Genomic DNA, 21,647 nt, shown 5'->3' with positions numbered 1-21,647 from the left:
GCGTGAGGACTGGCGTGAGTCCTGTTCCACGCTCCATTCCCTGCCCCCAGAATAACGCTGGGTGTGCTGTCTGCACTTGGTGCAGATCATTGATTGAATGTGTGTATTAGAGAAAGTGCCTTGGGGACAGCCCCCTGTTACCTCTCAGAAGGCTGGGCCGGGCCCTGCGGGGCAGGCTTGGGGGATACACGTGCAGGTGAGGTGTATGCTGGTCCCACAGAGCTGACCGGCACTGACCTGAAGGACTGCGTGAGCAACCACAGCCTGAGCAGCAATGCCAGCCTCCCCAGCGTGCAGAGCTGCAGGCGCCTGCGTGAGAGGAGGGCCGCCAGCTGGGCCGTGTCATTCGAGCGCCTTCTGCAGGACCCTCTCGGTGTTCGATACTTCTCTGTGAGTAGGGGGGCTGTGGCGGGGCCCAGGGGCCCCAGGCCCCAAGGACAGAGGCTGCCCTACCGCAGGGGTCTCCTCCTGCCCACGTGCTCGGCACACTCGAGGCCAAGAGGTTGAGGGGGGGCCTCTGCCCAGCCTGGCCTGGGCTCAGGGTCGAGGATCTCCCTGCAGTGAGGGCCGCGGAAGTTTCTTGTAAATGCTTGGAGGTCAGCTGCATGTGGCAAGGCTGGCCCCGGGGGAAAGGGTGCTCTGCCCTGAGGAAACAGCTGTGAGCGCCCTGGTGGTCCTTAAGTGCCCGCAGCTTGTCTGTCATTTAGGGCCTTGGGTAAGTTAGGGAAAGGGGTTTAGAAGCCCCTGGTGTCTGTGAAGGTGAGCACAGGAAGGCGTGGGAATGAAGTAGCAGCTTGGGAGGAAGGCAGGTGCCGTGGGGACTACCTGTGTGTGAGGGCTTATCGATGGTGTTTTTCCTAGGATTTCCTAAGAAAGGAATTCAGTGAAGAAAACATTTTATTCTGGCAGGCCTGTGAATATTTTAATCATGTTCCTGCACACGATAAAAAAGAGGTAAGTTTGTTCATGCCTGGAGAATGAGATGGTCTCACTGTGGGCTGGTGTCTTTCTTTCTTTTTTTTTTTTTTTTTAAGATTTTATTTATTTATTCATGAGAGACGAGAGAGAGGCAGAGAGAGAGGCAGGCAGAGATACAGGCAGAGGGAGAAGCAGGCTCCATGCAGAGAGCCCGACGTGGGACTCGATCCCGGGTCTCCAGGATCAAGCCCTGGACTAAAGGCAGCACTAAACCGCTGAGCCACCCGGGCTGCCCTGTGGGCTGGTGTCTAGTGCAGTTGAGGTCGATGTAGAAACGTTCTCATGTGGTTTTGAAACACTTCTTTTTCAGAGTAAGTTTCTTAACATATGCAATACTTAGTTTTGTGTGAACATGGCACGTGTAAGTCCCCTTGCTGTAGACTGTTACCAGCAGATGTGCTGCCACTCAGTGTGTTGGAAGGGGAGCTTAAATGCCCAGACAGAGGGGCACCCTGAGAACATCCATTTATACAGCTTCCCTGCATGTGCCACACATGCCATCAGGTTAGCCCTTGCTGGTGCCAGTCCTTTCCATGGTGTAGTCACTTGAGGCCACCCATGGCCCTCCTTCCTGCCACAGAACAGGCCTCTTATCTGCTTGTACCCTTGGTACTACATGGACCGAGGTCTCCCATCACCCAGAGTGTGCGCAGAAAACTCCACACACGGGATGGCGTGCTTCGGTGTCCCATGGCTGCAGCACCTGAACAGTTACATAGCCCACTGAAAAAATTCAGGGAGGAGCCTATTCGGTGAAAAGTTTCATACTGGCTTGGACTTTTATTTATTTATTCAAGCAAGAAATATTTATTGGGTCTCAAGAAAATGCATCTCTAGTGCTTGGACCTGTGTCCAGCATTTGGGATCTGGGAGTGACACCAGCAGCACACATGCACGGCAGGGGAGCCTGTGTCCCACATGTCCCACTCACGCATGTGTCCTTCAGCTTTCCTATAGGGCCCGCGAGATCTTTAGCAAGTTCCTGTGCAGCAAAGCCACCACCCCCGTCAACATTGACAGCCAGGCCCAGCTGGCAGATGACATTCTCAGTGCTCCTCACCCCGACATGTTCAAGGAGCAGCAGCTGCAGGTGATATGCCTCAGTTTCCCACAGGGACTCCTCGCCAGGGCTCGCTCCTTGTTGCCCGATGGAGAAGGGAGGTGCCCATGGGTGTGGGTGTAGCTGGAGGGCTCTCTGGGAGCAGGCTTCATTCCGGCAGTGAAGTGACACTCCCTAAGCCCCGCAGGCCCGCCTTTGGCTCCCTCTCTGTGGTCACTCCTGCCTAGGCTGTGTGTGATGTCACGAATGCATGGCTGTGATGTGCACATAGGTATGGAGTTTTTTCAGTCCTAGGACATTACTGTGATTAAAAGGGCACATGGGGCCTACTGCTTTTTAGAGCATATATCCTGCTGACCCTATCAGAGATGACTTCTGTTGCTAAATCATATGAATAATGTGGGGGAAAAAATGGAGGAAAGTATTTTCAAGGCGGTTCTCCTTTCCTTCAAGTCTCCAGTCACTGTGGGTTTCATTCTTTTTTAACAAAAGCTTCTCCAGGATTGCATGTTAGCTTGTTGCTTCAGAAGTTAACCCCTGTCGCATGTGCTCTGTAGATCTTCAACCTGATGAAGTTTGATAGCTACACTCGCTTTCTCAAGTCCCAGCTGTACCAGGAGTGCATCCTGGCCGAAGTGGAAGGCCGCTCCCTCCCTGACGCACAGCAGGTACCCAGCAGCCCGGCCTCCAAGCACAGCGTCAGCTCAGAGCACTCCAGCGTGTCCACGCCAAAAAAGGTACCTGAGCTCCAGCCACATCCTCTCAGCAGAGGGGAGCTGCTGTGTGGAGCAGATGCCGCTAGGACACAGCCCTCCTGGGATGTAGCCCTCCTGGGATGTACCCTCTGCCTTCAGCTGGGGGGCGGATGGTGGCAGAGCTGCCCTGTGGCTGCTGGAGGGTCTGTGCCATCCCACAGACAGCTTTACAGCTCTCCTCAGCTTCCTTTCATGCTTCATGTAACGTTGAAATAATGTTCTGTTAATGTCTCCATTGGACGGCAGCTGAGTGGAAAATCGAAATCAGGAAGATCCCTGAACGAAGAGCTGGGGGATGAGGATAGTGAGAAGAAGCGGAAAGGAGCCTTCTTCTCTTGGTCAAGGACCAGGAGCACTGGGCGGTCCCAGAAGAAGAAGGAGCATGGTGACCACACAAACGGTTCGTGGATGGAGTGGCTCAGGCACAGGCGGGGTGGTGGGGCCAGGCTCAGAGGCTGGGCTGGGAGAGCACGTCTGGGGTGTGCAGAGTGCAGCACTGTGTCCGGGGTGTGGTCCCTCGAGGGTGGGCCCACCAGCTTCAGTGCCTTTTGAAAAAGAGGGTGAGGGTGTGTTCCAGCCCACTTGCCCTGGGCTAGGGGACCCTGCAAGGGTGGTTTCATGTCCGGTCCTCTCCAGGCCTCTTGGTAGGAATCTGGGAAGGGAATTAAAATATAAGTGTGCTGCCACCTGTGCACCTAGACAGCCTCTCAGTTTCCTTTCTAGGCACTTTCCTAGGTGTGCATAGGGCTACATGGGCCTTTGTTACTTTTTTTTTTTAATTTTTTTATTATTATTTTTAATTTATTTATGATAGAGAGAGAGACAGACAGACACAGGCAGAGGGAGAAGCAGGCTCCATGCACCAGTGCCCGATGTGGGATTCAATCCTGGGTCTCCAGGATAGCGCCCTGGGCCAAAGGCAGGCGCCAAACCGCTGCGTCACCCAGGGATCCCCCTTTGTCACTTTTTATTGTAAATGTTAAAGGTCACCTGTTCTAGATATTTTCTCCCTTGGTTTCTTCTTGTGCAAAGCTCAGAACATAGTGTGAGAGGGACAGGCTCGTCCTGGGGAGCGGGTGAGAGGGAATGAAAGCACCTTCTGGGTAAGGCAGAGAAGGATAGCAGTGACACCACGCACGAAAGAGCATAATGTGGAAAGGCTTTGGAAGGATTTTCTTCTCAAGGGATTCTCAAGAAAGGAATTATTTTCCAGGAAATAACCCTCAGGCTCCAGGCCTGGGTCCCCAAGTTTGAATGGGGCATTTATGGAGAGAGCACAGGTAGGGAGCATCTCAGGGAGAGAGGTGGTGACAGCTCCCAGGATGGGGCCTGTGCTGTGCCAAGCCGTCTGTAGAGCATACATTTTATCTCCTCCTAGAGCAGTGGGTGCACTGTCTTCCTGTGCCCATTTTACAGATGGCAGTGCTCCTGGGTCGTGCCATGGGTGGTTAACAAAGAAGTGTTCTTTCAAAAGGAGAGGCAGACAGATTTGCAGAATTCAGTCAATGAGAGAGCACCATGGGGTTCAGGGACCCCTGAGTACTGGGGAGACAGGAACAGTTGCCTTGAATAGCCTGTCTACCAGAGCAGGACCCCAGGAGCTGGGGCTCCCTGTCCCTGGCAGATCATTAGAGAAACATCTGGAATGGGCTTTAAATCCTGATTCCAGGGCATTCCCCAGGAATTCTGACCTGGTCAACTGGGAATCTGCTTTGGAAGGTGGGCCAGTGGTTCAGAAGGTTGGGGGGACCTGGGGCTGCTGTCTCCTCACACCCTGGCCTGCAGTTGCCAGCCATGGCTCAGCACCCTTTGCTCAGCCTGAAGGGTGGGGTTGGGAGATGTGATAGTAAGTGAGGTTTCGGTAGAAAGTGCGGAAAAGCAGAGACGGTGCTGTTTGGTTTTCTGAGTCACTGTGTTTCCCCATCAAGAGCCCCTGCATGCCAATGGAGGCCTGGGCCGCCGCGAGTCGCAGGGCTCCGTGTCCTCTGCGGGGAGTCTGGACCTGGTAAGTCACCGCCTCCGCCTCCCCAAAGGCCACAGCAGACTGATGAAACCCCCCTCAGTGTTGAGTCACGCAGAGCCCACACTTACAAAGCTCAATGAAAGTGTGTGTTGGACGTGGGGAGCAGGGCTCCGGCCGGGGCGCCTGCCAGCCCAGCACTCTTGGCCGCATAGGGACCCGTTTGGCAGATGGGGGAGGGCTGCTCCTTGAGTGCTGAAGATATTTCTGAATTTACTGTGGATGTCTTATTGCTCTCATTCAGTTGCCATGTTTTGAACTCCTGCTAAGAGCAAACAGAAGGCTCTGAAGCCAGGTGCTTTGTGTTTGTGTCACAGTTGGAATAGCCCATTAAGGCAAACCTTCCTGTGTTTGTGTTTCTGCTGGCAGGGGCCTGTCCGAGGCAGGGGCTCCACCTCCCCTCACGTCCTGCCCACAAGGCCCCAATCTCTAGTTGGGGGTGGGAGGGGGCGGCGCTGGGGGCCCTGCGGGCTGTCAGCTGTCAGTCTGATAGGGTTTGGAAACCCTCCTTGAACAACATCCTAGTCACTTGTCATTGTCCAGTGACAATGTAGCATATTATCCCTTCTTCAGTTATGCTGTGTAACAGTTAAAAGCTGGAGGGGTTTAACTATGTGTCAGTTCGCTGTTGCTGCTGGCCCAACCACCCCAAAACTCTGGCTTAAAACAAAGACCCTTTATTCCTGCATCTGTGTTGTCCATGGAAAGGGAATAGTTGGGGCCATCTTATAATCAGCCTACCACCTACAAACTGTGTTTTCTGGAATGCTATTGGGGTGGCAGAGAATTCTAGACTGTCAGGAGGAGATGGTGACAGGGAAGCACCATCCAGGGCAAGCTGCACATGAGGACATGTGGGGCCCTGTCTGCAGCCAGTGGCTGCTGTTGTAAATCAGAGACCACGGGAGATGTCCTGGAGAGACCCTGAGGGGTGCTGCACACATGGAGCCCTGGCTGGCCCCTTGGTTGGTACCCTACCTGCCCAGGAGCCCCCATGTCTGGGCTGGGGTCCTGGTGCTGGGACAAAGCGCTAAATAGCAGTTTCCTGTGCTCTGCTGTAGTCCGTGAATAATGTGGATGATCTGATCACAGGTGCTCCGGAGCCACTGCCTACCTGTCTCCCTGTCCACCTTCCCCCGTCCTGCAGGTGCATCTCACTGCTGAGTACTTGGCAGCCGAGAGGCCTTGGGACAGGGGCAGGTGAACTTGGGCCGTGTCCTCACCCAGACAGAGTTGTTGTGCATCCTCTGGGCAGAAAGGGCACCTGAGGCCTCAGCCTGTCCCTGGTGCTGTCAGGGCGGACCCTCTGCCAGCAGCTAAGGAGGATCGCTGCCCTGCCCTCCCTACACTCGCCATCCTGAGCACTGAGTTAAGTTCAGAATGGTCGAAAACAACAAAACCCCACCCCTCACAGCTTTCTCTTGACCCAATGGCTGCTGCCCTGCCAGGGGTCTTTACCCCTCAGGTGATGTTCCTGCCTCCTGGCCTTTGTCTGAGCTCCCCGCTCCCTCTCCCAGCCTGTGTCCCTCAGGCTGACTTGCTGTCCACAATCCAGGCCTCTCAGAGAGACCTCTAGTCCTGGAAGTTCTGGTGGGAAGAGCCAGGAAGATGAGGACAAGCAGCGGAAGGGCCTCCCAGACTGGGTTGGGCCTCAGGCCCTCCAAGGGGGAGCCAGCCTGCCTGGTGAGCCCCCAGTGCTGCAGGGGAGAGGCAGGAGAGTGGGTTCCACAGAATGACTCCCTCTGCTTCTAGCTCAGGGAAGCTAAGACAAGACCCCTGAAAACAACATGGGAAGGGCCCCTCCTATTCTTACGGAAAAGCTCATGAAATACGACCCTGGTAAATGGTTTGATGAGAGAGTAGAGGAAAAGACCGGAGATACAGAGAGACCTGCTCTCTTCTCTCCTGTGTTTCTGTAGAAGCCCCAGCAACTTTGTTGGCTTTTTGTACACAGCAGCCTTTCTGCATTTACAGAGCTGCGTGTAGGACAGGGAGACACACTGTATGATCTCCCTGAGCACATGCAGGCTAGTGAGAACCCTTCTTGGGGCAGCCCTGCACACCTGCCCATAACACTGGTCTCCCGGCTTCCCAGTCGGATGCCTGTAGGACCTTGATGCCAGAGCGGGACAAGGCCGCCAAGCACTGCTGCATCCAGCTCCCCGATGGGACGTCCTGCATGGTGGTCGTCAAGGCAGGCTTATCCATCAAGGAGGTCCTGGCTGGGCTCTGCGAGCGACATGGCATCAACGGGGCTGCCGTAGACCTCTTCCTGGTGGGCGGGGACAAGGTACGGGGCTGCCCTTCCCATAGGGGATCCTGCACCTGGGCTGGGGTGGTGGGATGGCAGGTCTGTTTGTCTTGTGAACTAAACCTGCCCAGTCACCTGAGTCTGTTGCCTGGAGCAGGCCCTCAGGCTGACTGTGCTCTGCTGCTGGAGGCCGACCCTGAGAGCCCAATAGCCCAAGAGCCCATGCAAGGGGCTCTCGGCACACTAATGTTAGCTTGTCTGCAGCGCGCCCTCCTCTGGGTGGCTGTTTCTGAAGCTGCTCCTTTGCTTGGTGGAGCTGTGCATCCCACAGCGGTTGGGGAGCACTTCAGGGATCTCATCTGCCCTCTGATGTCAGTCTCTATTTTCTTCATGGGTTGCAAAGCCTCTGGTGCTGCATCAAGACAGTAGCATCTTGGAGTCTCGGGACCTGCGGCTAGAAAAGCGGACTTTGTTTCGGTATGAAAACTGCCATGGCTGTGTCGTGAGGTGTCTGGGGATGTCCCCGTGAGCCCTGCAGCCTGGGCGGGGAAGGGAAAGCTGGTGCCCCCTTCATGAGCTGGGGGGTGGCAGCGGCCACAGGGAGGCCCCAGAAACCCATGGGGCCAAGGGATCACTAACTGTCCTGTGTTGTGGCCAACCATAGGGCCGCACTCTGGGATGCACAGGCGGGATGACAGAGTGCTGGCCATCTGCCAGGAGCGGCCCATCTGCTGCATGTGATGGCCCACCAGGAACCTTAGCAAAGCCCCCTGTGGCTTCCTTCTGATGCTGAAGCTGTTCCACAGCCACAGCCTGGCACTGACCTGCTGACCCCACGGTGCCAAGGGTGGCCCGTGGTACTGTATGGTTGTGCCCACAGGGAGGAATAGCTAAGTTTATATTTGCAGCAAATATGTCATGTCTCTCCCCCTCCAACCAGGCTGGATCTGGTTCCAATTAACCGGTCAGTGGGACTGAAGGCCAAGCCGACCAAGCCTGTCACAGAAGTACTGCGGCCCGTGGTAGCCAAGTATGGCCTGCAGCTGAACGAGCTGGTGGCCAGGCTGGTGAGTGTCTTGTGGGGGGAGCGTGGCTATGCTCCCTGCACAGACAAGTAAGCTCATAGAGGCCTGCTTGCCTCTGATGCTCTGCAGATGGGAGCATGTGGAACCAGAGGCCATGCTGAGGCCCTTTGGGGGAGAGCTTCACTCGAGGGGAGTCCTGTTGTCTGTCTATATCTTGATCACTCCCAGCAGGCTCTGGGTGATAGTTGAGATGCGGTTTTGGTCCAGGGAAACCAGAATGAGAAACACAGCACTAGAAACCCCTTCAATATTCCTGCCATTTGCAAATCTGCTCGGCCAGTCGGCCGAGTGCCAAGAGCACTGAGTTACTCAATGTACCATCTCTGTCTCTAGAGTGGAGAGAAGGAGCCCCTGGACCTTGGTGCCCCCATATCAAGTCTGGATGGGCAGAGGGTCATCTTGGAGGAGAAGGAGCCTTCCAGGGGAAAAGGTGAGTGAGGCCCTGAGGCTTCCACTGGTCGCCCTGGCCTGCTGGGGTCCACTTTGTTCTGCCTCCTAGAAGCCCCTAGCCCTGCTAACCCCCTGGTTTCATTTAGGGTCTTATGGGGCCTGGCGAGCTCCTTCCATGGCATAACTCAACCCCAGCTGGGTGTCTGAGGGGCCCAGCCTGATCCAGGCCTGACTGTGGGCAGGAGGCAGCAGGACCAAGAGCTCAGGGGCCTCGCTCTAGGAGCCACATGCCTGCTGACAAGGGGGGCAATGTCCTCTCAGCTATAACAAGGGATGATGGGCCTGCTGGACACCCCCCTCCCCCCAGGGTAGGATTGCTCTGAGGTTCCAACACTCCCTGTGTCCAGGGCTTTGGCCAGAGAGTGCTCCCTTCTGAGGGGCCTCAGGATGTCCTACATAAGGGACACAGGCCCTGCAGTAGAGGAGGCAGTGGACTGGGTGCCGGCACATCCCCACTACTTCGTGTGGGGAAAATTGGGAGGTTTACAGAGCCTTTTCCATCCTGCTGCCTCTGCCATGACAGACCTGCCCTGGGGACTCTGAGGTGCCCACTACCAGGTGCCCAACCTTGGGGCCAGCAGTCAGTCCCCCACGCTTCACTCTGATGCCTTGAGGGCCCATGCTCCTCCTCAGAACACCCCACCCCCTTCTAGGCGGAGGGCGGTAGGAAGTGGGTCCCCTGGAGAGGGCTTTCTGGAACCACCTACTGAGTACCCTGGCCAGGAGATACTTTGTAAAGAACGGCTGGATGTAGCTTTGGGCTGTTTCTTCCCTTTCCTGGCCTTCCACCCAGCAAGGACTGGCTCTGCTCCTCAGCATAGCTGGGCTCACTTCTCTCTGTCCCGGTGGATGCCCAGGGTTCCAGTCCCTGCCCCTCTGCCCCCCTGCTGCAGAGGAGAAGTCTTCCTGGGCCCACCCTTGGTTCTAGAATGCTTTTGGGCAGCCCCGGTGGCTCAGTGGTTTAGTGCCACCTTCAGCCCAGGGCGTGATCCTGGAGACCCAGGATTGAGTCCCCCATCAGGCTCCCTGCATGGAGCCTGCTTCTCCCTCTGCCTGTGTCTCTGCCTCTCTCTCTCTCTCTCTCTCTCTCTCTCATGAATAAATAAATAAAATCTTTAAAAAAAACAGAATGCTGTGCTCTCTTTCTGGGACCTGGTAACTGGGCCCAGCAGGGTAAGTGGCCCGAGCAGGGCATGGCTTCCCTCTGGCCTGTTTGTGCACAGGTGAGTCTGAGCATGGCACCTCAGGCAGGTACTTCAGTGTGTTTGTAAAGCTGTGTATAGGCAAGAGTGCTGTTATTCTTCTTGTTGGTTCTGGCCTGGACATGTGGTCTTTGTATGGCTGGTGTCGGCAGAGGCTAGTCTGCAGCCCTGACTTGGAGCAACAGTCGTATTTGAAAACATATATCCTAAGTCTGAGACTCTTCTGCTTTCTAAAGAATATTCTTGCCAGATAGAATCTGAAATGAGCTTTTCTTTTGCCATGCCTCCAGAAGGTCCCCATAACTGCGGTCTAGGACTGGCATGCCTCCTGCACTGCTCCACACGGTGTCTCCTGCCCCAGATGCAGCAGCTGGGGGAGGGCGATCTTTTGTCTTCTTGTCCTGCACCAGGGCTCTGGCCTGTATGTGCAAATCTAATACAAGATTTCTAGGGATCCCTGGGTGGCACAGCGGTTTGGCGCCTGCCTTTGGCCCAGGGCGCGATCCTGGAGACCCGGGATTGAATCCCACGTCGGGCTCCTGATGCATGGAGCCTGCTTCTCCCTCTGCCTCTCTCTCTCTCTCTCTCTCTCTCTCTCTCTCTGTGTGTGTGTGTGTGTGTGTGTGTGTGACTATCATTAAAAGAAAAAAAAAAAGATTTCTAATATTTGGGCTTCTCTACAGTTTTCTCTCAAAAACAATATAAATGTTATGTCTGAATGTTCAATTCACTGTCATTACAAAGCGTGTTTCATTATGTTTAGGATCCACAGATAAACAGAAAAGTGCACCAGCCAAACAGAATATAGCTGTAAATTCCAGTTCCAGAAATCACTCGGCTACGGTAATTCCCCTCTGCTCCCTCTGCACAGTTTCCTTGCCGCTGACTGGTGCAGTGCCGGGGTGGGCTGGGACCCCAACGCTCCTCTGTCACCCGTAGTGCCCACCGGCTGTCTGCTCAGAGCCAGCCCACACCCTGTCCCCCTTCTGATGCCTGGCTCCCTCTAACCATGAACTGCTGGCTTCCCGTTTGCTGTGTTGGGGGTGGTTGTGCTTTACACGTTCCTATTCTTGTATCTTGTGTCACTGTGATTGTTTTTTCCGCAAGGCACAGGACATCTGTGTCAATGTGATCTGTATTTCAAAGGTCCTTTTTGTCTCTAACTGATGGATTGTGTGTTGTCATGTGTCTGACATGTAAGCAGAACTTTGACTTTCCTTCTAATGCAGGGAGAGGAGAGAACGCTAGGCAAGTCTAATTCTATTAAAATAAAAGGAGAAAATGGAAAAAATGCTAGGGATCCCCGGCTTTCAAAGAGAGAAGAATCTATTGCAAAGATTGGGAAAAAAAAATATCAGAAAATTAATTTGGACGAAGCAGAGGGTATGTGTATTTTTTACAACTTCCGCGTTTTCTAGTGAATGCGATGTCAGTTTTCCAGAGCGATCATTAGGACTTTCTTTGAGCCGTTGACATCAGAAGGATGCAATCCCTGTCACACCAAGCATGCCCCTTACCCCTGGGTCAGCCTGAGGCTGTCTGTGCCGCTCCTCTCAGTTGTCAGACTGAGCATTGGGCCCCTTGCAGGCCAGGCTGGGAGTGCCCTCAAGATGGGCAGCAAGCGGTCCCCAAGGGTCTGCCCATGCCCCCTCTCCCTGGCTCACATGAAGCTCAGTTAGTGTCAGGGGGCCCATATCAGGGTCCTCACCAGCAGGGCGGGGGCCCTGAGGCAGATTTATTCCTGGACCTGCAAGGGAGAGGCAGGGTGGCCCGAGAGACCCCCAGAGAGGTGATCTCTTACAGAAACTTCTTTTTTTTCTGAAAGCTTCTAAGAGCAGAATCAAAACTAACAGCTGTTAGCATGACCTGAATTTTTGATGCAAGGAGTGCTCCCCAGGCAGCCGGGCCCACAGCTAGCTCCCTGTGAGGCCTTCCTATTCACCCCCCTCCCCTGGCCATTGCTGGCCACCATGGAGGCAGAAGTGAGTCACAAGATTTAAGGTTTTAAAGTCCTTGTCATCCTTCAAACACCAAGAGTGTAATTTAAATGCTAGAGAAAGCTCAGCTTAGACTCCTACTTTGAACAGTGAACTGCAGTTATGGCTGCTGGTCAGCCCAGGTAAGGAGACAGGAGGTCTGGGGGAGCCAGCGAGGGGGCTGGGGGCCCTACCAGCACCACACTTGGCCAGGGGCACTGACCCTGCGAGGCGCTGTGTTTACCCGCTGCCCTCTTAGAGTACCGCGGGCTCCCTTGTGCCTCAGTTAGCCTCCCTGTAACCATCAGAAGGGAGCCAGGATTCCAGCAAAGGGCTTCCAAGTGTAATCAGAAACCCCGGGCCAGAGTATGGCCCACGAACACGCTTCTCGAACCATCCCCACACAACCATGTCCAGGCAGGGGTTCTGGTCTATTCGAGTCTGGGCTTCCTAGGACTTCACAGGGCAGGGCCTTCCCTGCAGCCCTGAGGGTAGAGAGGGTGCCAGGTATGAGCACCTGGGGCCCCGCAGCCTGTAGCTTCAGGGCAGTGGGATGAGCTTTCCAGATGGTGAACTTTTTTGCTGTGCTGGCCTAGGTGGGAAACTCTCTAAGACTCGATGTGGGGTTTTTTCCACTAGAGTTTTTTGAGCTCATTTCCAAAGCTCAGAGCAACAGAGCAGACGACCAGCGCGGGTTGCTGAGGAAGGAGGACCTGGTGCTACCCGAGTTTCTGCGCTTACCTCCCGGCCCCATGGAGCTTGCCCTTTCCTCACCAAGCGCGGCCAAGAGCTTTGGCAAGAGGAGCTTGACGGGCAACGGCAAGGAAAAGGCTCCCCAGCCCCAGGAGGCATGGGGGCCCGGCCAAGACTTCCGCGAAAGCCCAGCAACAAGCCCCAGCTCGGCTGACAGCACCCCGTTCAGCGCCCCCCTGACCCCCTCGCCCCCAACACAGGAAGCTGAGGCCGGGGGTGTCCAGACCCTGGAGGGCGAACACGTGGCCGACCTGACGCTCACGGGGGAGGGGGACATGAGCAGCCCCAACAGCACTTTACTGCCGCCAACCCCCACCCCGCAGGACTCGGCCGGACCTCCGAGACCAGGTACCTCCGGCTTTGACCCCCCTGCACACCTTTGACTCTCTGCTACTCCACTGTCCACCCGGTGTTATCCACTCAGTTTCCAATAAAAAAAAGAAACAGCTATGGTAAGTCCCCCTCTACCTATAATAATCACTCTGTCAAGGTTCCAACGTGACCTCTGGTGTCCTATTCACTGTGGGCCCCCTCTGCCTTTTCTGAAAGGAGCACCTCTGCGTGTGGCCAGGACAGGTCACGGAGGGGCTCGGGCCATGCAATGCTCTGGGAAGGCTGGTGCACGTGGGTGGTGTCCACCCCTGCATAGACAGCGGCACTCCCCTGCCAGCCTCTTCCTCCCTCCTGGGTCCACTGAGGCCTCCCAGCCAGGCCTGGGAATTTCTGAAAATGTATGTGCTATTCTTAAAACTTGGATAGCTAGCATTTTTAGTGTTGTAGTCTCAAGACTGAAAAAAATAGCATTTGTCTTGAGCAACTGGTAAAGTCCCATGTGTTTGGAAGAGAGCGAGTGTGCTCTCTGGCCCCGGGTCCACTATAGGGAGGGAGGGCTGCACACGCCGGCCCCATTCCAGTAGACTGCAGGTGCATCTGGTTCCATGTGGGCTGGGCCGTGGCTCGGTTCCCAGGGAGCCAGAAGGAGTCCTGGGGTTCCCTGGCCTGGAGTAGGCCTGGGCGTTCCTCCAGACGGATGCTCGGGTTAATAGGAATGGGGCTGAACGGTCCAGCTGCCCAAGAGCCGCAGATGCCACAGGTGGAAGCAGGGCTCCCGGCCTTCCAGGAGTAGTTCTGCCCTGCTCTGAACCAGTGTCACGACATGTGTGCCTGTGTCCCCCACCCCCCGTCCCCCATCCCTGTCCCCTGTCCCATCCCTGTGCTGTAGACGAGGAGCCTTTTCAGTGGACACTTTGGTAGGCCGCTGGTGGCTATCCTTTCTCCTCTGTGTGCTCTGTGATGCGCGGACACTGACCACCAGACGTGTGGTCTGCTGTCGGGGATGACATGAATGCCTACCTTTGCTCAGGCCCCCGCCCAAGGTGCCAATGGCAGTCTGAGTACGCCCCAGGATCGGGGGGCCAGGGAAGCCGTCGCTGCTATGTGTTCTGTACATATGTACATAGCTGGGCACTTTGGAGCACACATGCCATGTGGGCGGGCTCCCCTGGTGCCTTCCCACTGAGACTGCACACGGACTCAAACCGGGAGAAGCCGTGGTCTTCCCGTGTGTCGCGCTTTTGCACGTCTGCGCTGTGGCTGACTTTCCCTTTCTGCTCTTTGTAGACACCTGTACGCAGGTCCACCTGTGTTCTGAGTCTGTGTGCTTCCAAGAGTAATAAACTCTGGATCTTGTCATCGGACTGGTTTAAAGCTCTCTTCTTTTTCTTTTGAAAATTTCTTTCCACTTTCAATGGGTCTGCCTTAGTATAGTGGCTTTCAAAGATGTGCCATTCACTCAAGAGATACTCTTGAGCACTTGCCATGTACCCACACACAGTTGTGTAATGGGGAGCGATGTGAGGGGGTGGCTTGAATGACCCTGGGAGGCTACCCTGGGGCAGGAACGGGAAGATGCAGCACCCTGCTTGGGCCACATGGAGGCCTAATGGGTAAGGGGCCTCCTCTCCCTGAGAACACCAGTGGCCTTGGTGGTCAGGCCTCCCCTGTGTGCCGTCACCTCCAGGGAAGAAGACTCTGGGTGTCAGGTGGTGGTCAGTAAGGCTGCCTGGCTGAGATCAGCAGCTGGTTCCTCCAAACCTGGAGCCCTCGGGGCTGGCAGCCCTGAGTGGGGCTGTACCGGGCTGTCTGGCCCATGTGGTTCACCCCCTGGGGTCTGTTTTCCCACAGAATGACCATCAGCCTGGGAAGTGCACCCAGGCTTGTCCCTTGGGGATGTCATACCTGCTGCATGCTGGTGTCTCTGGCCTGTCAGCGTGGAGGGCAGCTGGCACCAGCTGTGCAGGAGCGTAGGTCTTCCCTGCACCCTGGCAGGCTCCTCCTGGCCAGACTGGTCCCATGGTCAGCCCAAGCGCCCCAGGCTCCTGGCTCTCTGCTGTACTGAGAGGGAGGGGCTCTGGCCATAGGCTCTGACCCCCACCCCCATCCCCCATCTTCCTGGAGCTGACAAGCTTGTTTGATGGGAAGGGCCTCGGTCTTGAGTGTCCTGCGCAACACACCATGACCCAACTCGGCTAGGGCTGGCAGCCTGAGGCCTCTGGCAGGGTCTTTGTGGTTCTCTGTGTGGGAAAATCACTGGCCCCATAATGTGTCAGGCACCTCCATGTTGCAATGAAAGGGAACCCACCCCTGAGATTCCTCCATCAAGCGAGGGAAGAACATCTTTCACACCCCTGAGGCTGGAGCACATCTGTACCTAGCACTGAATTTTATTTCTCAGGGTTTAGAAGGCAGGTCTCCCCCAAAGTTACCCTCATTGATTCTAGCAGTCGCTGTGAAATATTTCTTAGCTACATGGCGGCCACTGGGGATCGGTTCAGGGTAGGGAACACGGTGAACTGATATCCCTGGGCTTCGGGCTCTGCAGCTCATGGTCACATCCAGGCCATGCAGCTAGTTGGGCAGCTACCACCGACAGCCCCCAGGTGACAGGGGTGTCTTCCCGAGGATCACACTGCTCACTCACGCTGGTCTGCCACCCCCAGTGTCCATGTACAAAGAGGCTCATCAGCAACCTCAAGGCCAGAGGATAGAGGTTTTCAAAAGGACTTGTGGACCAAGAAGTGACTCCAGTGCAAAGAGCCCCTTCCATACATAGGTACACTCTTAAAATGAATCCTGTGGTTGCTCTGATCCTAATTGCCACCTGTTTTCTCCATCGTTATCTCTTTGGCTTCCAAAGACACACCGGGAGTTCATGGGCACCCTCTGGCATTTCCTGTCCTGGGAAGGACCAGCTGGGGAGGTACGTGTCCTCAGGCCCCAGCAGAGCAAGAGTCCAATTACGAGTGTGGGCCACACATGGCCCATGCCCAGGGTGGTGCTGGTCTCTCTACTGTATGAGAAGATGCCTACGTCCACGTACTCAGAGAGGGTGTAAGAATTATGCCCTATAGAGCACTGGCTTCCTAGTGAGCAGAGCACATCTGTTGAGTTGAATGTTTGATGAACGTGTCCAGAGCAGCAGAAGGGGTCACATTCACTGCTGACTGGTGGCCCCAGCAGCTCCTACCTCAGCCCAGCCCAACATTTGCTTGGTGTCAGACCTGAGGCTGGGCTCCACTTGTGAGTAAAGAGTCAGTGGCTAGGAACCCCAGGATATAGAGCTTGACCATGTGGGATTTGGGAGAGGTCTTTGCAAGGGGTCACATGGAGCCCTTCCCCAAAGGCAGGGTTCAAAGAAATCTCTCCTCAACTGCCCCTCTGTCTGAGTGATGGATGGGCCAAAGAGGGCCAGGAGAGCCCCATGCCCCCACCCCTCACCAGGCTCCAGGCAGGCTTGGGAAGAGCCAGGCTTTCCTCCTCACTGGTCTGGCCACGCTGGCGTTGTGGGTGTGGGTCAGGGTCCCTGGTTGAGCTGCTCCTAGCCCTTTCAGGAGGCCAGGCTCCTGGGGACCCCACCAACCAGCTGCCCTTAGCAACTGTGGGGCCCCTTGGGGGCCACATGGGCACAGCTGCCAGCAGGGCCATGCACCGCTCCCTAGGAGTCCCCAAACAGCTGTTCCAGCCTAGGGTCTGAGGGGGCTCAGATGCAAGGGGATACTGCTCACTGGCTAGGGCAGAAGTTTTCCCCTCTTGGAGACCTCATCCAACTATGCCCCAAAGCCACACCCAGTTTCCAAAGTGGCGGCTCTTGGGAACCCACAGATGGCTTCCTAGCTGACGTGTGTAGCTCGTGGCCCCTCACACATAGCCCACCCAGTGGGGGTTGCTATGGCCTAGTGCTATGGCTTCCATGGGAATGGAACTGGAGCCTTAAGCAGAGGCCACGAGCCCTTGGAGGGGCCACAGCCTTGACCTTGGCAGTGAAGGCAGCCAGACCGCACACCCCCAGTGTGGCTGCAATCCTGGAAGCCCATCTGCACCCAGCTGCTCAGTGGTCAGCCCCCATCCCCACCCTCCCTTTTCCCCACTGCCCCCGGCCACAGCCCTGGCGTGTCATACCTGCTCGGCCCCAGATAATGGGGAAGCCAGGACCATAGCCACAGGGAGGCCTCCAGGGCCAGCCACGTAGGTGTCCCCAACCCAGGCCCCACCTCCTACTCCCTTGTCCTTCCCCACATCTTCACTCATCCTTTCAGGTGTCTTCTCTCTCCAGCAGATGCCTGGCCAACCTGTCTAGGCGGCTGAGGTGTCCCCACCCTGAGCATACACCTACCTTCTGGGGTGAGACAACCCAGTCCTACCCAGTACAAACCATAGCACACACACAGGTGGCTGGCTTTTTCAGGGACACATAGGTGCCAGGGGCCTCGATGGGAGCCCTCTTGCCCACAGCGCATGTTCTGGCACCCTGGCCCGGCTCTGCTGGAGTAGACCTGAGCAGACCTTCTCCCGTTAGATGCCTGGCTGGGAGCCTCCACAGGCTTCCCCGGGGCTGGCCCGGCCCCCTCCCCAGACCCCATCCTCCCAGCTACTGAGGTCCACAGCCTGTGTCTCCTACACAGCCACGCTCCGTGCCCGACCTTTTCTGTGTATGCTGCCCACTGTCCCTGCTCTACCTGACTTCTGAGGCTCACTGGCCCACAGCGTGATCCAGCCCCACCTTTATTGTCCCCTGCTGTTCTGGACCCCAGCACTGGGGCTCCTGCCTGTGGCTCCTCCCCCACATCCATGCCTGCACCTGGCGTGGCCCTGAGATTGCCCGGTCCCCATTCTCCCTGAAGACATCCCCTGCCCTCACTGTGTACTGCCCTTTGCTGTAGTCCTGGCACTAGTAGGTGCTCAGTACAGATTTACTAATGAAGGGTTTTAATCCAGTAACCAACACCCCCCCCACCCCCTGCCATGTCCAGACATAGCCCAGTGGGTCTGGGGATCCAAGTGGAGAGCTCCCTTGTACATTTGATGGACTGGAACCAGGGCTTGGGTTGGGGCTGTCCCTGTTCTTTCCCATGGGGACCCAAGCAGCCTCTGTGAAAGTATGCAGAATGGGGTACCCAGGGTCAGGAAGGGCCTTGGAAGGGCCAGGGGCCAAGGGCAGACTCTGGGGTCCCTGTCCCTGGTCCCCGCCCCTCTTCCCCAATTTTCTAGTTCAGCGGTACATACACCTCGTGCTGTAGGAGCTTCCCAAGGGCAGCCGGAGGCTTCACAGAGATGTTGGGATGGCCTAAAAGGACACCCAGGATTTGGCCTCACAGATAGTCCAGAGCATGAGGGACAAGTCACAGCGAAGCAGCTGGATGACAGGGAGGGTTCCTCTTGGTCAGGAAGGGCCGTGGGACAGGCAGCTGGAGTTGATCCTAAAGGAGAGCTTGGAGATGGCCAAGGGGTCAGGCCATGCCCCGGGACCTGGTCCCCCCAGTGTAGCCCTGTACTGTGCTGTCCCTGACAGGGGGGTCCTGGCTCTGCCATCCCATTCTCCCTTGATGACCAGAGCAGACCTGGCAGTTGGCTCTGAGAATGCTAGTGGCCAGATGCAGGGGTGGCCCAGGGATGGATGGACCACAGACAGCTTGGCAAGGAGCAGGCGGGGCTCCCTGAGTTCCAGATTGCAGTGAAAGCCCCAGCACGCATGCTCATGTTCGGAGAGGGCCAGCCAAGGGGCAGGGTCTGCGGTGCCCCAGGAAAAGGAAGGTCCAGCAGAGCAGCCCAACTGGGCAGGATAGCGTGTGAGTGTTTTAGGGACCCGAGACAGGACCTTAACGAGCCTCACCCTAAGTGAACCGTGTAGAGCAGAACCAGGCTCCCTTGGGAAGTGGCCGCCCCTGGAGCCCTGCTGGGGAAGTGCTGATGAGCGCTTCGGAAGGCTGGGCTGGCGGCCGCTCTGGGGCGGGCCCTGGCCCAGGGGCTGTGACACATGCCTGTTGCACAGGGCTGGGTCCTGCCACTGAGTCACAGGTCTGGGGCTGCCACTGATTCAGGAGAGCAAGTCTGAACAGGGCAGGCAGGAAGGTCCCAGACTGCAGCCACCCTCCGTGTGTTGCTCACATCCTTGGCCCATGGACTGACCCTCTACCCTGACCTCAGAAGCAGTCATTCCTCCCCATCCTGAGCCCACTGAGCCCCTGGGAGCCAGGGGACCCGTGGCCAAGGCCTGAGTGCCCCCTTCAGCTCCCTGTCATCCCAGGGGTCCTTGTGGGGCTGGATGGGAGAAGCCTGGGCTCTGGAACCTGTGTGGGGTCACCAGCCCTTCAGTGCTCCAAACAGGTGCCCCAAACGGGGACAGAGCTTAAGAGGGCAAATCCCTGCCTCTCTGCACATCCTGTGTCCCAGGCGAGGCCTAACCCTACCCCATCCATGTCTGGGCCCTGCAGCCTGGCATTTGGGACTGTGGGGACCCAGTGATGCGTGGGGGACAGGGTGGATCCCAGTATGCCCTGGCAGGACGGCCGTCAATACGCCTGAAGGGCCATGCCGTGTGGACCTCGGGAGGGCAGCCTTTCCTGGACCCCCTCCCCAACATGGCTCCACCACCCGTGGACCTGCCTGGATGGGTCAGGCCCTGAGCAGCCCTGCTGCAGGCCAGGTACCCTTCCACCTCCTTGACTGGCTGCTGAGAGGTCGGCGGCCACTGTCGGACAGGGTGCCTGTCTCTGCCTGCAGGCCCAGACTGGCCTGGGGAGGCCGTGTAGAGGCACCTTCAGAGGCGTGGGGTGTGGTGGAGTTGGGGCACTTTTGGGGCCATGGAGCAGCCCAGACTCCTTACCTCCATGGTCACCCCCACTTCTTATAGGTCTTGAAACCAGGGAAGAAGCAGTCTTCCCCTCCACCAGCAAGGCTGGGGAAACTGAGGCCTACGGACAGGTCGTCATTGGGCAGGACCCAGTGTCCCTAGGGCTGCACTCCTCCTCCAGCCTGTCCACTGTGGGCCATGGGCCTACAAATAGGACAGGGCTCCTGCCCTCTCTAGGGAGCCAGGGAGTTCAGGGAGAGGGCTGAGTGCACACCATGCCCACCCTGAGCTGGTCCCTGGACACTCCACCTGTGGAGTGGAGTGACTCCATCTGGAAGACACATTTCTGCCTACCATGGGCCCTGCTGGGAGACACGACGGCAATGGTCCTCCCCAGGGTCTAGAAGCTTCCAAGACAGTTTCAGGCAGCCCAGGGCCTCTGGGCCAGGGAGCTGCGGGGGGGGCGGGGGGCGGGTATGGAACTTGGAGCCAGATGCCCAGCTGACCACTGAATGGCCTGTGAGAGGGGCAGGCAGTGTGGCTGGGGTGGAGGGAAGGGGCACTTGGCCCAAGGTGTGCGTGATGGGAAGGGAAGGTGTCGGGGGTGCCTGACTCAGGAGTTTGTGAGGGTGAAGACATAGCCCCGAGGCAACAGTCAGGAGGACAAGCAGGTGGCCAGGGCTGGGAAGGGTAGCCAGAAGCGAGGCTGGGGCCTGTGCCCACTGAGGCCTGTAGGTGGAGGTCTGGAGTGCCCGGGGAGGGATCTTTCCCTGAGGGCCCAGCACCCACCTCCCGGGACCACCCCCACCAGCCTAGGCACAGGTACCTCCCCTGCAGTCTGCTGGCGTGGCCAAGGACCCCATCCCACTTACCACCTCTCTGAGGACCCCTTGGCCTAGCCCCACCAGGAGGAACCAGGGGCCATACTAGCTTGGGATAGGGTGGGTCAGCAGGTAGCTGAGCTCTGTTCCTGAGCCTGTGGCTTCCACTGTGTGGGGGCTCTGAGGGGCATGGGTGACCCTACCCAGGGCCCCCACCTTCTGTCACCCTACACCAACCTCTGTGACTCCTGCCCAAAGCCCCCTTGGCTGGGCCCTGCTTGCCCTGTGCAGCCCACCTGCTGAGAGCACTCTGCTGTTCTGGGTGGTGGTGGGGCCCAGGAAGGTCTGGGGGCTTGCCAAATCGGAGGCTTGAGGTCGGGCATTCTCCCCCAGGCCCAGGGCACCCAAGGACAGAGATCACTTGTGTCTGAGTGATGAGGGTGGGGTGTGGTCTCCTGCCCTGGGTGCTTGCAGGGCTCCAGAGCCCAGGGCAGGGCAGACAGGTGACAGTCTCTTTCTTCTCCTTGTGACAGGAGGCGGGGCCAGAGGCAGCCAAGGCCTCCCAGTCAACACCATCATCGACGTGGACCGTGTGGCTGGCTTGGCACCCGGGCAAGTCAGCAGCATCCCCAGGGTGCGGACAGGTCCCCAGAGGTCACAGGCCAGTGGGCCCCTGACATCAGAGCTCCCCAGCCTGAGCCCCGTCCCAGCTGGGCCTACCAAGTTCAAGGCCAGCCAGCACCATGCAACCTTCGTCTGAGGCGCCTGAAGCCCCATCCCCACTGGCTGTCCCTCCTGCCGCCGCATCTGAGCTGCCTCACCTGGACACGTGTGGAGGCCTGTGATCTCGTGGGGACAGCCCCATATCACCTCGAGGGCCTTGGAGGGGCCATATTGGCCACCACGCCTTTGGGAGCCAAACTAGGCGAGGGCAGAGTGGCCTAGCCTTGGACGCTCGCCATGGCTGGCTCAGAGGGCTCCTCAGACCCTGCCCTGCTGCCCCTCGGCCTCTAGCCTTCCCTCAATAAATCAACTTTGGGGACCCCCCCCGAGTGTCAGCCTCGTGCTGGGTGCTGGGGTCAGAGACCCTGCCCTCGGGAAGCCATTATTTTGGCCCGTGTATCAAGGAGAGGGGTCGAGGAGATGATGGCTGAGGTCAGCGTGGGC

At 57.2% G+C, this 21,647-nt stretch overlaps 1 protein-coding gene across 8 annotated transcripts in view; it reads left to right on the top strand.

Annotated features, from left to right (window-relative positions):
• RGS12 (regulator of G protein signaling 12) overlaps positions 1 to 21,527 on the top strand; it is a 119,768-nt gene extending 98,241 nt beyond the window's left edge. The window contains exons 5-19 of one of the 8 annotated variants that reach the window (XM_072803623.1): positions 221 to 390; positions 862 to 954; positions 1,925 to 2,068; positions 2,596 to 2,706; positions 3,040 to 3,193; positions 4,722 to 4,798; positions 6,909 to 7,103; positions 7,468 to 7,541; positions 8,005 to 8,131; positions 8,483 to 8,579; positions 10,565 to 10,644; positions 11,031 to 11,184; positions 12,417 to 12,878; positions 15,727 to 15,789; positions 21,014 to 21,527. In XM_072803623.1, the coding sequence (XP_072659724.1) occupies positions 221 to 390; positions 862 to 954; positions 1,925 to 2,068; positions 2,596 to 2,706; positions 3,040 to 3,193; positions 4,722 to 4,798; positions 6,909 to 7,103; positions 7,468 to 7,541; positions 8,005 to 8,131; positions 8,483 to 8,579; positions 10,565 to 10,644; positions 11,031 to 11,184; positions 12,417 to 12,878; positions 15,727 to 15,789; positions 21,014 to 21,240 (2,228 nt within the window). In that variant the 3' untranslated portion in view covers positions 21,241 to 21,527. Of the gene's footprint in view, positions 1 to 220; positions 391 to 861; positions 955 to 1,924; positions 2,069 to 2,595; positions 2,776 to 3,036; positions 3,194 to 4,721; positions 4,799 to 6,908; positions 7,104 to 7,467; positions 7,542 to 8,004; positions 8,132 to 8,482; positions 8,580 to 10,564; positions 10,645 to 11,030; positions 11,185 to 12,416; positions 12,879 to 15,726; positions 15,790 to 21,013 lie in introns of all 8 variants that reach the window. The other 7 variants (XM_072803614.1, XM_072803586.1, XM_072803580.1 and 4 more) reach the window with 7 other exon arrangements.
• Positions 21,528 to 21,647: the final 120 nt, after the last annotated feature.

Source organism: Canis lupus, chromosome 2, assembly GCF_048164855.1.
Source record: "Canis lupus baileyi chromosome 2, mCanLup2.hap1, whole genome shotgun sequence".
NCBI lineage: Eukaryota > Metazoa > Chordata > Mammalia > Carnivora > Canidae > Canis > Canis lupus.
This window is presented reverse-complemented; position numbering and strand designations above follow the sequence as displayed.